The sequence below is a fragment of the Heptranchias perlo genome, chromosome 15 (genome assembly GCF_035084215.1).
Source record: "Heptranchias perlo isolate sHepPer1 chromosome 15, sHepPer1.hap1, whole genome shotgun sequence".
NCBI classification, from domain to species: Eukaryota; Metazoa; Chordata; class Chondrichthyes; order Hexanchiformes; family Hexanchidae; genus Heptranchias; species Heptranchias perlo.
This window is the reverse complement of record NC_090339.1, coordinates 65,992,647-66,010,696: the sequence shown is the minus strand read 5'-3', so window position 1 is coordinate 66,010,696 and position 18,050 is coordinate 65,992,647. Positions and strand designations below refer to the sequence as shown.

Below are 18,050 nucleotides of genomic sequence, written 5' to 3'. Positions count from 1 at the left end.
GGGGGTGATGGTGCGTCAATGGGGATTGGGGGTGACGTGCGTCGATGGGTAGCGGGGATTGGGGGTGACGTGCGTCGATGGGGAGCGGGGATTGGGGGTGACGTGCGTCGATGGGTAGCGGGGATTGGGGGTGACGTGCGTCGATGGGGAGCGGGGATTGGGGGTGATGGTGTGTCAATGGGGCATGGGGATTGGGGGTGACGGTGGATCGATGAGGTGCGGGGATTGGGGGTGACGGTGCGCGATGGGGATTGGGAGTGACGGTGGATCAATGAGGTGCGGGGATTGGGGGTGACGGTGCGCGATGGGGAGCAGGGATTGGGGGTGACGTGCGTCGATGGGTAGCGGGGATTGGGGGTGACGTGCGTCGATGGGGAGCGGGGATTGGGGGTGATGGTGTGTCAATGGGGCATGGGGATTGGGGGTGACGGTGGATCGATGAGGTGCGGGGATTGGGGGTGACGGTGCGCGATGGGGATTGGGAGTGACGGTGGATCAATGAGGTGCGGGGATTGGGGGTGACGGTGCGCGATGGGGAGCAGGGATTGGGGGTGACGTGCGTCGATGGGGAGCAGGGATTGGGGGTGATGGTGCGTCGATGGGGAGCAGGGATTGGGGGTGATGGTGCGTCGATGGGGAGCAGGGATTGGGGGTGATGGTGCGTCGATGGGGAGCAGGGATTGGGGGTAACGGTGCGTTGATGGGGATTGGGGGTGACGGTGGATCAATGAGGTGCGGGAATTGGGGGTGACGGTGCGCGGTGGGGAGCGGAGATTGGGGGTGACTGTGTGTCTAAGTTACACCAAAACAGTATAGGATAGGCTCGGTGGACCGGCTGGTCTTTTCCTATTGTTTTTGTATGTTTATATGAACTGAAGAAAACGAAGTAACTGAGGAACTGGCAGTTAAGTGGTGGTTGTGAGAACTCACAAACACTCTGGTCTGGCTTCCACCAGGAGTGTGTGGAGGAGTGTGCGGGCGTGTAGCGGGGAGATGCAGGCGGGCAAGTATGCGGAGGGGTGGTATCTGCGGGGGCATGCGTGCGGAAGGGGCGGGGCTTCCGGATGGGCGGGCATGCGTGCGGAGGGTGGGGCGGGCGTGTGGAGATGTGGCAAGTTGGATCCAAAATTGGCAGGAAGCAAAGGGTAATGGTCGATGGATGTCTTTGTGACAGGAAGGCTGTTTCTAGCGGGGTTCCGCAGGGCTCAGTACTGGGTCCCTTGCTTTTTGTGATATATATTAACGATTTGGACTTAAATGTAGGGGGCATGATTAAGAAGTTTGCAGATGATACAAAAATTGGCCGTGTGGTTGATAGTGAGGAGGAAAGCTGCAGACTGCAGGAAGATATCAATGGACTGGTCAGGTGGGCAGAAAAGTGGCAAATGGAATTCAATCTGGAGAAGTGTGAGATGATGCATTTGGGGAGAGCAAACACGGCAAAGGAATACACAATAAATGGGAGGATACTGAGAGGTGTAGAGGAAGTGAGGGACCTTGGAGTGCATGTCCACAGATCCCTGAAGGTAGCAGGACAGGTAGATAAGGTGGTTAAGAAGGCATATGGAATACTTTCCTTTATTAGTCGAGGCATAGAATATAAGAGCAGGGAGGTTATGCTAGAACGGAACTACGCTGCCTACATGAAAACCAAGAGCAGGAAGCTTGAGAAACTCGGCATCACCACCAGCAACGACCAAGCTTCCCCTGGTACCACGGTTGCAACCACAGGGAAGTCTATTGTCAATTTATCCGACCACACCCTTCAACCAGACGAAATCGAAGTTCTCAGCCGAGGGCTCAATTTCTGCCCCACTACCAAAATGGACCCCACTAGTCTCGCGGCGGACACAGAGGAATTCATCAGGAGAATGAGGCTCCGGGAATTCTACCACAAACCCCAAGATTTCAGCAGCGAACCCAATGAGACAATCGACGATCCGGAACAGCAGACAGAGGGATCCGCGGTACAGCAACCGAAGAGGAAAGAGTCAAACTGGACTCCTCCGGAGGGTCGCTGCCCTCAGCTGGACATGTATGATCAAGCTGTCAGGAAATGCGTCAATGCCAGATTCATCAGCCGCACTCAGAAGACAGTCCAGAATGTCACCCGAGCACAACGCAACGCCATCAACGCTCTCAAGACCAACCGCAACATCGTCATCAAACCAGCGGACAAAGGAGGAGCCATAGTCATACAGAACAGAACAGACTATTGCAAAGAAGCATACCGACAACTGGACAACCAGGAACACTACAGACGGTTACCCGCAGATCCGACCAAAGAACACACCCACCAGCTCAACAAACTGATCAAGACCTTCGATCCAGACCTTCAAAGCATCCTACGCACTCTCATCCCACGTAATCCCCGCGTGGGAGACTTCTACTGCCTCCCAAAGATACACAAAGCCAACACACCCGGACGTCCCATCGTATCAGGCAACGGAACCCTGTGTGAGAACCTCTCTGGATACATCGAGGGCATCCTGAAACCCATCGTACAGGGAACCCCCAGCTTCTGTCGCGACACTACAGACTTCCTACAAAAACTCAGTACCCACGGACCAGTTGAACCAGGAACACTTCTCACCACGATGGACGTCTCGGCACTATACACCAGTATCCCCCACGATGACGGCATCGCTGCGACAGCATCAATACTCAACACCAACAACAGCCAATCTCCGGAAGCCATCCTACAACTCATCCGCTTCATCCTGGATCACAATGTCTTCACCTTCGATAACCAGTTCTTTACCCAAACACACGGAACAGCCATGGGGACCAAATTCGCACCCCAATACGCCAACATTTTCATGCACAAGTTCGAGCAGGACTTCTTCACTGCACAAGACCTCCAACCAACACTATACACCAGATACATCGACGACATTTTCTTTCTATGGACCCACGGCAAGGAATCACTAAAGAGACTACACGATAACATCAACAAGTTCCATCCCACCATCAAGCTCACCATGGACTACTCCTCAGAATCAGTTTCTTTCTTGGACACACGAATCTCCATCAAAGACGGGCACCTCAGCACCTCACTCTACCGCAAGCCCACGGACAACCTCACGATGCTCCACTTTTCCAGCTTCCACCCTAACCACGTCAAAGAGGCCATCCCCTATGGACAGGCCCTGCGAATACACAGGGTCTGCTCAGACGAGGAGGAACGCGATGGACACCTACAGACGCTGAAAGACGCCCTAGTAAGAACGGGATATGACGCTCGACTCATCGATCGACAGTTCCGACGGGCCACAGCAAAAAATCGCATAGACCTCCTCAGGAGACCAACACGGGACGCAACCAACAGAGTACCCTTTGTCGTCCAGTACTTCCCCGGAGCGGAGAAACTACGCCATGTTCTCCGCAGCCTTCAACATGTCATCAATGAGGACAAACACCTCGCTATGGCCATCCCCACACCTCCACTACTCGCCTTTAAACAGCCACCCAACCTCAAACAGACCATCGTTCGCAGCAAATTACCCAGCTTTCAAGAGAACAGCGTCCACGACGCCACACAACCCTGCCACGGTAACCTCTGTAAGACATGCCAGATCATCGACACAGATACCACCATCACACGAGAGGACACCACCCACCAGGTGCATGGTTCATACTCCTGTGACTCGGCCAACGTTGTCTACCTCATACGTTGCAGGAAAGGATGCCCCAGAGCATGGTACATTGGCGAGACCATGCAGACGCTGCGACAACGGATGAACGGACACCGCGCAACAATCGCCAAACAGGAGGGTTCCCTCCCAGTCGGGGAACACTTCAGCAGTCATGGACATTCATCCACCGACCTTCGGGTAAGCGTACTCCAAGGCGGCCTTCGAGACACACGACAACGCAAAATCGTCGAGCAGAAATTGATAGCCAAGTTCCGCACCCATGAGGACGGCCTCAACCGGGATCTTGGGTTCATGTCACGCTACACGTTACCCCACCAGTGAACAAATGTTATCTGTTTTTAATATAATGGGTCATTTGCTGGCTTTCTCTGCCTTCCGGATGTTTCTGCCTCTCTTTTTTTTCCTGTTTGTTTTTTTGTTGAATGTGTATTCGGGGGTTCTGCAGGTGACACCTCTCTGTCTGAACACGGTGATTGCCTTGGCAACGGGCAGTTGCAGGAGCATTCTGTAAACACCATGTATTGTTCTATATGTATAAATGCGTAGGCTTCAAGGAGCTCCTGAACATTTACCTGAGGAAGGAGGAAGTCTCCGAAAGCTTGTGAATTTAAAATAAAATTGCTGGACTATAACTTGGTATTGTAAAATTGTTTAGAACTGTATAAAACACTGGTTAAGCCACAGTTTGAGTACTGTGTACAGTTCTGGTCACCACATTACAGGAAAGATGTAATTTCCACTCGAGAGGGTACAGAGGAGATTTACGAGGATGTTGCCAGGACTGGAGAATTTTAGCTATGAGGAAAGATTGGATTGGCTGGGGTTGTTCTCTTTGGAACAGAGGAGGCCGAGGGGAGATTTAATTGAGGTGTATAAAATTATGAGGGGCCTAAATAGAGTGGATAGGAAGGACCTATATCCCTTTAGCAGAGAGGTCAATAACCAGGTGGCATAGATTTAAAGTGATTGGTAGAAGGATTAGAGGGGAGCTGAGGAAAAGTTTTTCACTCAGAGGGTGGTGGGGGTCTGGAACTCACTGCCTGAGAGGATGGTAGAGGCAGAAACCCTCAACTCATGTAAAAAGTACCTGGATGTGCACCTGAAGTGCCGTAACCTACAGGGCTACGGACCAAGTGCTGGAAAGTGGGATTAGGCTGGTTGGCTCATTTTCAGCCAGCGTGGACAAGATGGGCCGAATGGCCTCCTTCTGTGCTGTAAATTTTCTATGATTCTCTCTAACGAAACCTTTCCTCTCTGTTCAGGTGACGGTCCCCAGTGTAGAGACTATGTCATCAGTCTAGGAGTGATAAAGCCTCTGCTCTCGTTTATTAATCCTTCTATCCCAATCAGCTTCTTACGGAATGTCACGTGGGTAATTGTCAATCTGTGCAGAAATAAAGACCCACCACCACCAGCAGAGACCATTCAAGAGGTAGGTTTGATTTACAGTTCCTGTTAATGCCGACTGTGCTGTTTGTATTGAGAGAGGCAGGACATTATTTCACCATGAAACCTCACTTCATATTTTTGTTTTTATTTCTCCTGCAGCAGCTTCTGGTGTCTCCACAGTTTCCCTTTCCCACTAGATTATATTAGTCTAACAATCACTGGAGGTCTGATGGGGGTGGGGTGTTAGATGCAGGGGCTGTGACTATAAGCTGCTGGCTGATGCTCACACTGCGGATTTTACTGCACAGTAAATGCATGTTGGGAGTTAATTTCAGCATTCAGGCCAACCCAGAGCCCTGGAAATACTCATCTCATCATTAATGTGGTGATGTGCCATCCAAGAACCTACAGGACTCCGTTCCTTAGAACTAACTTATTCCACCTTGTGAACACCAACTGCAATGAAACAGAATTGAGTTGTTTGCTTAGAAACAGGATTACTCTCCAATGAGACTGCTGAATTAGTTGTCTATTTGAGACAGCGTTTTTAATTAAATGAATTCAGCAGTCGTTTTAATGGATGGATAATATGTAACAAGGACCCTCTTTCTTCTGCAGTTGCTGCCGGCTTTGGGTGTATTAATACAGCACAGTGATACAAATGTAAGTATTTAGAAAAATCTTCCTGCAGTTTGTAAACCCTGACGTTAGTTTCTGTAATTGCTATACTTTACAACCATTCGTTATCTTAGATTCTAGTTGACACAGTCTGGGCTCTGTCCTACTTGACTGACGGTGGAAATGAACAGATCCAGATGGTGATAGACTCTGGCGTAGTCCCTCATCTAATTCCACTTCTAAGTTGCCAAGAGGTAAAAGTTCAGGTAAGCTCAAAAAAAAACTGCACGGCTGCCTATTGATGGGCCATTGAGATTAATGCTTTGTATAGACTGTAATGGGCCTTTGAGATTAATGCTTTGTCTGGACTGTAATGGGCCATTGAGATTAATGCTTTGTCTGGACTGTAATGGGCCATTGAGATTAATGCTTTGTCTGGACTGTAATGGGCCATTGAGATTAGTGCTTTGTCTACAGTGTAATGGGCCATTGAGATTAATGCTTTGTCTGGACTGTAATGGGCCATTGAGATTAATGCTTTGTATAATTGTAATGGGCCATTGAGATTAATGCTTTGTCTGGACTGTAATGGGCCATTGGGATTAATGCTTTGTCTGGACTGTAATGGGCCATTGAGATTAATGCATTGTCTGGACTGTAATGGGCCATTGAGATTAATGCTTTGTCTGGACTGTAATGGGCCATTGGGATTAATGCTTTGTCTGGACTGTAATGGGCCATTGGGATTAATGCTTTGTCTGGACTGTAATGGGCCATTGGGATTAATGCTTTGTCTGGACTGTAATGGGCCATTGGGATTAATGCTTTGTCTGGACTGTAATGGGCCATTGGGATTAATGCTTCATCTGAACTGGTACAGCGGCGGGTAATCTTGCACATTCTTAACATCATCTTCTGCATAAAAGAGTAAGCTCAGAGGACAATCACTTGGAAGCAGCTCCTTTTAAGACATGTTTGCTGCTGCAAAGGAGAAAGACTATTTCATAGTATCATAACAGGTACAGCACAGGAGGCTGTTCGGCCCATCGTGCCTGTGCTGGCTCTTTGAAAGAGCTATCCAATTAGTCCCACTCCCCTGCTCTTTCCCCATAGCCCTGCAAATATTTGTCCCCTTCAAGTATTTATCTAATTCCCATTTGAAAGTTATTATTGAATCTGCTTCCTCCGCCCTTTCAGGCAGCGCATTCCAGATCGTTACAACTCGCTGCGTAAAAAAATGTTTCCTCGTGCCTGTTTGCCTTGTAAGATCTTCATTCTTCAAAAGGATACTTCCTGCATCTCTCAAGATCTTTCCAGTCGAACCCCTTTATATGGAATTACTGTTCAACGTTACAGCATTTTCATGGAGCATTTTTGTGTTTGTTTTTCTCTGGAGGAGAAATGATTCATCAGTTCAGGGCAGGGTCTGCAAGTGAGTCATGAGCGCTGTTTTGGCATGTGATGTCAACAACGCCTGATATGGACATCACCGATGAAGGTTGGCGACATATCATTGTCAGGACAGTGTGTACCTTGGAGGTGATGGTGCTCTCATGACTTTGCTGCTCTTCTCCTTCCTGATGAATATTCCATTGCATTCCTGACTCGAGCCTTGTAGATGGTGAAGAGGAATTGAGCCACTCATTGAGGTACCCAGCCTCTACACTGCTTTTGTAGCCATGGTGTTGTTACCTTCAGCTGCTTCATCAATGACCTTCCATCTGTCATAAGGTGTGGCTGTTTGCTGATCATTCTACAGTTTTCAGCTCAATTCAAAACTCCTCCAATAATGAAGCAGTAGATTCCAGCCTAGAGCAGGCCCTGGACATCATCTAGGCTTGGACTCGCAATTGCTAGGTAACGTTCCCACCACGTCAGTGGCAGGCAGTCACCAATCACCTAGAAGTAAAGGGAATTAGGGGTTACGGGGAGCGGGCAGGAAATTGGACATGAATTTAGATTTGAAGTTCGGATCAGATCAGCCATGATCTTATTGAATGGCAGAGCAGGCTCGAGGGGCCGATTGGCCTACTCCTGCTCCTATTTCTTATGTTCTTATGTCCAATAAGCAAAGGTCCAACCACCTCGCTCTCTCCTTCAATGGCACCACCATCAACATCCCCAGAGTTACCAGATAGAACCTTAACTCGACCAGTCATATCAACCCTGTGGCTACAAGAGCAGGGCAGGGGCTGGGTACTCTGTGGCAGGTGATTCACCTCCTGACCCCTCAAAGCCTCGCCATCATCTACAAGGCTAAAATCAGGAGTGTGATGGAATAATTGCCACTCGCCTGGATGGGTGCAGCTACAGCAATGCTCAAGGAGCACGTAACCATCCAGGACAAAGCAGTCCATTTGATCAGCATCCTTTCCACTGAACTCAATATCCACCCACTGTGCCACTGTTGCACTGTGGCTACAGTCTGTGGTATCTACAGGATGCATTGCAGCAACTCCCCACGCATACTACTACAACACCTCGCAGCCCCGTGACCTCTACCGCCGAGAAGAACAAGAGCAACCATGCTGTGGGAATACTCTCACCTTCACATCTCCTCCAAGTCACCCACCATTCTGACTGAGACATATATGGCCATTCCTTCATAGTCACTAGGGCCAAAATGCTGACGTTTCCTACCTAACACCACATGGACTGCAGTGGTTCAAGGAGAAGGCCCATCACCAGCTTCTCATGGCAACAAGTGATGGCCAATAAATGCGGTATTGCCACATCCCGAGAACACAATAAATAAAATTGGTTGAACCTCCTAGCCAGTTTGTGAATAGCAGTGAAAAGGTGGGTGATGATGTGAGTCACGATACCAAAACCACTATCACCCACTTTGACATCAAACCCTTTGTAATGATGTGACCATTTTGTGAGGGTATTAACAATGTGCATCTTGCTGTTAGTGACCAGCAATCGCTGGGTTCTCATTCTAAGTTGTGGGGGACTATGAGGAATAATGTAAGTGGACATAATTCCAATATAATCCAGTTTTAGTGGTGAATTTTTGGTTTAAAGATTTAAGACTTATAGAATTGCTAACATCCACAAGTGCAGATCGGCATGGAATTGAGAATTCTGTGCCTGCAGGTTTCCACCAGCCAAGGGACATGGACTCGAGCTTAGAAGAGGAAAGGTGCATGGTCAAACTAGATTTACTAATTTTCTCTAGCAGGGTGTGAATGTGTGAAGTGGACCACCCGGTGAAGCAGTGGATTCAGGTGGTGTGGAAACATTGGATCAATATTTAAGGGAGTGGGCGATTGAGATATGTTAGTTTCTAGGACTGGCCCATAGACTGCAGGCTTTTCCGTTCCTGGACTGTGTTCCTGTGTCTGCTCATGACTTTGCAAGCTTCACTTCACACTTCTCTCTGTTAAATTTCATCTGCCATATGTCTGCCCATTTCACCAGTCTGCCCATGTCCTCCTGAAGGCTGTTGCTATCCTCCACATTGTTTATTACATTTCCGAGTTTCGTGGCATCTGCAAACTTTGAAATTATACCCTGAATACCCAAATCCAGGTAATTAATATATCTCAAAAAGAGCAGTGGTCCTAATACTGACCCCTGGGGAATGCCACTGTATACTTCCCTCCAGTCTGAAAAACAACCGTTCACCACTACTGTATGCTTTCTGTAGTAGTCACGTTATCTCGTCAACAAGAATTCACACCCATTGTGGTGAGGACAATTCTGTTCATATGGGCAAAGCATGAGGTGTCTGGAGAAAAACCCCTGGGTGAGGATGTGGTTAGTTTTGGTGCCAGGCTTGCTGATGAATCCTTGCATAGGGAAGGACTGAGACACCCTGTCCCCTACTTTGTGAGGTCCGAATTAACAAAGAAGGGAAAAGACAGGTTTTGAGTCCGTCTGGTTTTTAAATAAGAGACTGCAGTCTCTGGAACTGGAAGCTAAAAAGCAGGAGGTTAGTTTTTATAGGTGGAAGTTGTCTGAAAGAAAGGTAATTCCAAAAACAAAGGGGAGCGAACATGTGGTTTATTATTTTCTCCCATTTCTTAAGGAGAAAAATGTGATTGCATTCTGACTAACTGGACTTTGCTCTGCCTGTTACTCTGTACATTCACTTGCTGTGTGTGAAATAAAGCAGCTTAGCATTCCGTATCTGTCTCACCAACGTGTCTCTCATGAAGCACACATTAGACTTCATGCAGAAGGAAGGCACAATATCTTGTTCAGATCATAAGGGGGTCCCCAGGTTACCTTAATGTGTAATTGGATATTGGACAGTACGAGCGCGCTTCTGAAGATGCTTATACTGTTAGAGTGCACAGCACCACTGTACCCGAGAGAATATCTAAACCAGACGCAATGAGAGTTCGAGACTCAAAAGTCAAACGCTCACAAGTTTATTAAGGGTTAAGTGAACATACTCACACACAACATCCCAGAATGCATGGCGATGCCTTGCTGTAGACGATCACATGTTAATCATTGATCTCAACTTTCTAAATCTGCTTCTTACCCTTCTAACTTTGCTTTATAATCTCGCCCTTTTTATATCTTCCTCACTGCATCACTTAACATACATTCCATGACCCTTATACACTCTGCACCAGCTTCTACCTGTCTTTATCACAAAGTTCCACGCTATCTAAACATCTCTCATCTGTGGTCCCAGAGGCTAACAGAAGCTGCTGGTGTTTAGGTCAAGCAAAGCACAGAATATACCCTATTATTGCTATACTGCAGAAACGTTGGTCTCTAGGCGTGCATGAATTGTGGAAAAGTTCAGAATTAAGGTGTTGTGTAACCTCCATCAGGCTGTTTGTGACTTGTGAAGCCTGCATTGTCAAGGCTTTTAACCTTAGTGGCTCAATACAGAATGGGTCCCTCAGACACTCTCGATCCCTTAACAGCATCAACACCTCCACATTCTCTCAGGACCTTCAGGGAAAGGTCCGAGTGTAAAAAGCAGCAGGAAGTCACCTTCCTCCTTTTGGAGATTAGTGGGGACCTCAAATTTCAAATTATAACACAGTAAATCCAATTAGAATTCAGGTGACAGAAAAAGTACCTAATTTTATACATTTATGAATATATCGATATACTGCAATGAATTTGTAAGATTTATTGAGTTCAAGTAGTGTAACTGTGGCTTTCATCAAGGCTTGCAATAACTCTGGAATCAAATATCAAACTCTTCCGATGTGCTGACACATGACACTGATATGTTTGAGGCCCAGTGCAATTTGATGTGTTTGAAATGTTTGTGTCCCTTTCTTTCACAGACGGCTGCGTTGAGAGCTGTGGGTAATATAGTAACTGGCACTGATGAGCAGACGCAGATCATATTGAACTGTGACGTACTCTCCCACTTCCCAAACCTACTCACTCACCCGAAGGAGAAGATCAACAAGGTAACTTTTATTGTAGATTTTTTATTTGTTTTCTTCCTGGAGGTGCTGATTTGCCATTTCCCGCCCCTCCCCCCGGCACGGAGGAGCCCCGCGCCCCTCCCCCCCCGGCACGGAGGGGCCCCGCGCCCCTCCCCCCCCCGGCACGGAGGGGCCCCGCGCCCCTCCCCCCCGGCACGGAGGGGCCCCGCGCCCCTCCCCCCCGGCACGGAGGGGCCCCGCGCCCCTCCCCCCGGCACGGAGGGGCCCCGCGCCCCTCCCCCCCCGGGGCACGGAGGGGCCCCGCGCCCCTCCCCCCCGGGGCACGGAGGGGCCCCGCGCCCCTCCCCCCCCGGGGCACGGAGGGGCCCCGCGCCCCTCCCCCCCCGGGGCACGGAGGGGCCCCGCGCCCCTCCCCCCCCGGGGCACGGAGGGGCCCCGCGCCCCTCCCCCCCCGGGGCACGGAGGGGCCCCGCGCCCCTCCCCCCCCCCCGGGGCACGGAGGGGCCCCGCGCCCCTCCCCCCCCCCCGGGGCACGGAGGGGCCCCGCGCCCCTCCCCCCCCCCGGGGCACGGAGGGGCCCCGCGCCCCTCCCCCCCCGGCACGGAGGGGCCCCGCGCCCCTCCCCCCGGCACGGAGGGGCCCCGCGCCCCTCCCCCCCCGGGGCACGGAGGGGCCCCGCGCCCCTCCCCCCCCGGGGCACGGAGGGGCCCCGCGCCCCTCCCCCCCCCGGGGCACGGAGGGGCCCCGCGCCCCTCCCCCCCCCGGGGCACGGAGGGGCCCCGCGCCCCTCCCCCCCCGGGGCACGGAGGGGCCCCGCGCCCCTCCCCCCCCGGGGCACGGAGGGGCCCCGCGCCCCTCCCCCCCCCCGGGGCACGGAGGGGCCCCGCGCCCCTCCCCCCCCCCGGGGCACGGAGGGGCCCCGCGCCCCTCCCCCCCCCCGGGGCACGGAGGGGCCCCGCGCCCCTCCCCCCCCCCCCGGGGCACGGAGGGGCCCCGCGCCCCTCCCCCCCCCCCCCCCCGGGGCACGGAGGGGCCCCGCGCCCCTCCCCCCCCCCCGGGGCACGGAGGGGCCCCGCGCCCCTCCCCCCCCCCCCCCGGGCACGGAGGGGCCCCGCGCCCCTCCCCCCCCCCCCCCCCCCCCCGGGCACGGAGGGGCCCCGCGCCCCTCCCCCCCCCGGGCACGGAGGGGCCCCGCGCCCCTCCCCCCCCCGGGCACGGAGGGGCCCCGCGCCCCTCCCCCCCCGGGGCACGGAGGGGCCCCGCGCCCCTCCCCCCCGGTGCACAGTGGGGCCCCGCGCCCCTCCCCCCCCCGGGGCACGGAGGGGCCCCGCGCCCCCCCCCCCCCCCGGGGCACGGAGGGGCCCCGCGCCCCCCCCCCCCCCCCCCCCCCGGGGCACGGAGGGGCCCCGCGCCCCCCCCCCCCCCCCCCCCCGGGGCACGGAGGGGCCCCGCGCCCCCCCCCCCCCCCCCCCCCGGGGCACGGAGGGGCCCCGCGCCCCCCCCCCCCCCCCCCCCCGGGGCACGGAGGGGCCCCGCGCCCCTCCCCCCCCCCCCCCCCCCCCGGGGCACGGAGGGGCCCCGCGCCCCTCCCCCCCCCCCCCCCCCCCGGGGCACGGAGGGGCCCCGCGCCCCTCCCCCCCCCCCCCCCCCCCCCCCCCCGGGGCACGTATAAAAGTGCTGGCAGTAAAGTAAATGCTGTAATGTGATCTCAGTCCAGCAGACTGTAAACTGCGGTAATGTTCTGTGCAGGAGGCAGTGTGGTTCCTTTCAAATGTCACCGCTGGAAACCAGCAGCAAGTGCAATCTGTAATAGACGCCGGACTCATTCCGATGATTGTCCATCATCTCACCAAAGTAAGTACAGTTCCTACTCTGTGAACAGTTACCTGCATGAACTATGTTTTTTATATTTTTTACGAAACCTTTGGAACCCTTGGCATTAACAATCCCGCATTATCAGGCTGGTATACTGCATGTACCTGTTCGAAAAGTACTTGCTTAGAGTCATGGAGTCAGCAGTATTCATACTGTCGCTCCATGGTCAAGCAAACAGTCCTCTGCTCTGTTCGCACAATTCTACGCACATGACCCCCTGCTCACAAGGCTGCATGTGTGACCCTCTGCTCGCACACAGCGACATGCGTGACCCCCTGCTCTCTCATGTCTACATGCACGATCCTCTGCTCTCACACGTAGAAACATAGAAAATAGGAGCAAGAGTAGGCCATTCGGCCCTTCGGCCCTGCTCCGCCGTTCAAAATGATCATGGCTGATCGTCTAACTCAGTACCCTGTTCCCACTTTTTCCCCTTACCCCTTGATCCATTTAGCATTAAGAAGTGTATCTCTCTCCTTGAATACATCTAATGACTTGGCCTCCACTGCCTTCTGTGTTAGAGAATTCCACAGGTTCACCACCCTCTGAGTGAAGAAATTTCTCCTTATCTCGGTTCTGAATGGCATACCCCGTATCCTGAGACTGTGACCCTCACCTGGACTCCTGCCATCGGGAACATCCTCCCTGCATCTAGTCTGTCTAGTCCTGTTAGAATTTTATATGTTTCGATGAGATCACCTCTCATTCTTCTAAACTCGAGTGAATATAGGCCTAGTCGACCCAATCCCTCTTCATACGTCAGTCCTGCCATCCCAGGGATCAGTCTGGTAAACCTTCGTTGCACTCCCTCCATGGCAAGGACATCCTTCCTCAGATAAGGAGACCAACACTGCACACAATACTCCAGATGTGGTGTCACCAAGGCCCTGTATAACTGCAGTAAGACATCCCTGCTCCTGTACTCAAATCCTCTTGCAATGAAGGCCAACATACCATTCGCCTTCCTAACTGCTTGCTGCACCTGAATGCTCGCTTTCAGCGACTGGTGTACAAGGACACCCAGGTCTCGTTGCACCTCCCCTTTTCCCAATCTATCACCATTCAGATAATAATCTGCTTTTCTGTTTTTACAACCAAAGTGGATAACCTCACATTTATCCACGTTATACTGCATCTGCCATGTTCTTGCCCACTCACCCAACTTGTCTAAATCATATTGGAGCCTCTTTGCATCCTCCTCACAGCTCACATTCCACCCCAGCTTTGTGTCGTCTACAAACTTGGAAATGTTACATTCAGTTCCCTCATCCAAATCATTGTTATATATTGTGAATAGCTGGGGCCCAAGCACTGATCCCTGCGGTACCCCACTAGTCACTGCCTGCCACCCGGAAAAAGACCCGTTTATTCCTATTCTCTTTTTCCTCTCTGTCAACCAATTCTCAATCCATGCCAGTATATTCCCCCCAATCCCATGTGCTTTAATTTTGCACACTAACCTCTTGTGTGGGACCTTATCAAAAGCCTTCTGAAAATCCAAATACACCACATCCACTGGTTCTCCCCTATCTATTCTACTAGTTACATCCTCAAAAAACTCCAGTAGATTTGGTAAGCCTGATTTCCCTTTCATAAACCCTTGCTGACTTTGTCCAATCCCATTAATGCCCTCCGAGTGTTCTGTTATCACATCTTTTATAATAGACTCTAGCATTTTCCCCACTACTGATGTTAGGCTAACTGGTCTGTAATTCCCTGTTTTTTCTCTCTCTCCTTTTTTAAATAGTGGGGTTACATTTGCCGCCCTCTAATCTGTAGGAACTGTTCCAGAGTCTATAGAATTTTGGAAGATGATCACCAATGCATCCACTATTTCCAGGGCCACTTCCTTTAGTACTGTGGGATGTAGATTATCAGGCTCTGGGGATTTGTCAGCCTTTAGCCCCATTAATTTCCCTAGCACTTTTTTTTACTAATACTGGTTTCCTTCAGTTCCTCCCTCTCACTAAACCCTTGGTTCCCTAACATTTCCGGCAGGTTATTTGTGTCCTCCTTTGTGAAGACAGAACCAAAGTATGTGTTTAATTGTTCTGCCATTTCTTTGTTCCCCATTATAATTTCCCCCATTTCTGACTCTGAGGGACCTACATTTGTCTTCACTAATCTTTTTCTCTTGACATATTTATAGAAGCTTATTACTGTCAGTTTTTATGTTCCCTGCTAGTTTACTCTCATACTCTATTTTTCCCTTCTTAATCAATCTCTTTGTCCTCCTTTGCTGAATTCTGAACTGCTCCCAATCCTCAGGCTTGGGGCTTTTTCTGGCAATTTTATATGTCTCCTCTTTGGATCTAATACTATCCCTAATTTCTTTTGTAAGCCACGGTTGAGCCATCTTTCCTGTTTTATTTTTGCGCCAGACAGGAATGAATAATTGTTGTAATTCCTGCACACGTTCTTTAAATATTAGCCATTGCCTATCCACCGTCATCCCTTTTAGTAAAGTTCCCCAATCTATCATAGCCAACTCGCACCTCATACTTTCATAATTTCCTTTATTTAGATTTATCTACATCTAGATGCATGACCCTCTGCCCGTTCATGTCTGCATGCATGACCCCCTGCTCACACGTCTACATGCATGACCCTCTGCTCTCGCACGTCGATATGCATGACCCTCTGCTTTCACATGTCTACATGCATGATCCCCTGCTCGAACATAGCTTTATTTTTGACATTTGATTCAATCCCAACAATTCTATACGAATTCGTTTGAGAGAAGCACTCTTCAACTTCTACAGTGGGGTATTAGGATTGAGGCAGTCTGTTGCCTGAAAAATTTAATGTGATAACATAAAGTGGTTGTCATTCTTTAACGACAGTTGCATCAGTCCGCTTTTTTCATATTGACTCCAGGTGTCAGCTCTATGAGAAGGATGTGGGTTCAAGTCCTGCTACTGACCTCACATAATCTCGGCTGACACTTCAGTGCTGCACTGTCGGAGGGTCAGTACTGAGGGAGCGCTGCACTGTCGGAGGGTCAGTACTGAGGGAGCGCTGCACTGTCGGAGGGTCAGTACTGAGGGAGCGCTGCACTGTCAGAGGGTCAGTACTGAGGGAGCGCTGCACTGTCGGAGGGTCAGTACTGAGGGAGCGCTGCACTGTCAGAGGGTCAGTACTGAGGGAGCGCTGCACTGTCGGAGGGTCAGTACTGAGGGAGCGCTGCACTGTCAGAGGGTCAGTACTGAGGGAGCGCTGCACTGTCGGAGGGTCAGTACTGAGGGAGCGCTGCACTGTCAGAGGGTCAGTACTGAGGGAGCGCTGCACTGTCGGAGGGTCAGTACTGAGGGAGCGCTGCACTGTCGGAGGGTCAGTACTGAGGGAGCGCTGCACTGTCGGAGGGTCAGTACTGAGGGAGCGCTGCACTGTCGGAGGGTCAGTACTGAGGGAGCGCTGCACTGTCGGAGGGTCAGTACTGAGGGAGCGCTGCACTGTCGGAGGGTCAGTACTGAGGGAGCGCTGCACTGTCGGAGGGTCAGTACTGAGGGAGCGCTGCACTGTCGGAGGGTCAGTACTGAGGGAGCGCTGCACTGTCGGAGGGTCAGTACTGAGGGAGCGCTGCACTGTCGGAGGGTCAGTACTGAGGGAGCGCTGCGCTGTCGGAGGGTCAGTACTGAGGGAGCGCTGCGCTGTCGGAGGGTCAGTACTGAGGGAGCGCTGCACTGTCGGAGGGTCAGTACTGAGGGAGCGCCGCACTGTCGGAGGGTCAGTACTGAGGGAGTGCTGCACTGTCGGAGGGTCAGTACTGAGGGAGTGCTGCACTGTCGGAGGGTCAGTACTGAGGGAGCGCTGCACTGTCGGAGGGTCAGTACTGAGGGAGTGCTGCACTGTCGGAGGGTCAGTACTGAGGGAGCGCTGCACTGTCGGAGGGTCAGTACTGAGGGAGCGCTGCACTGTCGGAGGGTCAGTACTGAGGGAGCGCCGCACTGTCGGAGGGTCAGTACTGAGGGAGCGCCGCACTGTCGGAGGGTCAGTACTGAGGGAGCGCTGCACTGTCGGAGGGTCAGTACTGAGGGAGCGCTGCACTGTCGGAGGGTCAGTACTGAGGGAGCGCTGCACTGTCGGAGGGTCAGTACTGAGGGAGCGCTGCACTGTCGGAGGGTCAGTAATGAGGGAGTGCTGCAGTGTCGGTGGGGCAGTAATGAAGGAGTGCTGCACTGTCGGAGGGTCAGTCTTTCGGATGAGACGTTAAACTGCGGTACGATCTGCCTGTTCAGTTGGTTGTTAAAGTTTCCATGACGTCACTTGAAGAACAGGCTGTTTTCCCAATGTCTTGGCCAATATTCCTCCCTGAGCAATTGCATCAAACACAGATCAAGTTGGTTCTTCATCTGTTTGTGGGCCCTTGCTGTGAAGAATTGGCAGTGTTTTCCTGTATAACAGTGACTGCACTTCAAAAGTAATTCATTGTCTGTGAAGCACTTTGCATGTCTTGAGGCTGTATATAAATGCATGTCATTTCTTTTCTCTGGTTATGTCAAGTTTTATTTATCGTGTTTTTTGTTGAATTTAGTGAAGAAATAGGTTGATTTATTCGACCAGTTCCATGTCTTTACAGCCCTTTGTCATTTCCCCACTAATGTGTGCCTGGAGCTAATCCCTGAGCAGCTGTATTTCGGGTACTGAGAACTATTTATGTAAAGTGACTTTCATGTTTAAATATTCGATAACTAATGACCTTACTTTATTAAATTGTTGTCATGCCTTCCAGGGAGATTTTGGGACACAGAAGGAAGCAGCATGGGCGATCAGTAACTTGACTATCAGTGGGAGAAAGGAACAGGTAAACTGCAAGTTTTAGCAATACTGAAGTACCAAATTATTGTGTGGCCAGTGTGTGTGGTGAACACACAATCCAGACTTTCTCCTGGACATTGCACTTTTCCCCGATACTTCCTTCACTTTCTTAAACATACACTTCCTATAAGAATATGAAAATTAAATTTCCACAATATTCAGCTAGAAAGGAAAGTCATACAATCTTTATTAAGTGTTTTTAATCTGGTAATAACACGTGATTGTTACTTACAGTAAATTATATTGTTGTGAAAACAAACTGTTTTGCAAGAGATTCTGTTCACCAATAACAAACTAAATATTTCTTGGTTTCTTTATTAGTATT

At 51.3% G+C, this 18,050-nt stretch overlaps 1 protein-coding gene across 1 annotated transcript in view; it reads left to right on the top strand.

Moving 5' to 3' along the window:
* The window catches only part of LOC137333161 (importin subunit alpha-4-like), a 54,805-nt gene extending 37,017 nt beyond the window's left edge, over positions 1-17,788 (top strand). The window contains exons 8-13 of the mRNA XM_067997346.1: positions 4,919-5,088; positions 5,664-5,708; positions 5,798-5,929; positions 10,925-11,053; positions 12,782-12,886; positions 17,640-17,788. Coding sequence (XP_067853447.1) covers positions 4,919-5,088; positions 5,664-5,708; positions 5,798-5,929; positions 10,925-11,053; positions 12,782-12,886; positions 17,640-17,729 — 671 coding nt within the window. The 3' untranslated portion in view covers positions 17,730-17,788. The remainder of the gene's footprint in view (positions 1-4,918; positions 5,089-5,663; positions 5,709-5,797; positions 5,930-10,924; positions 11,054-12,781; positions 12,887-17,639) is intronic.
* Positions 17,789-18,050: the final 262 nt, after the last annotated feature.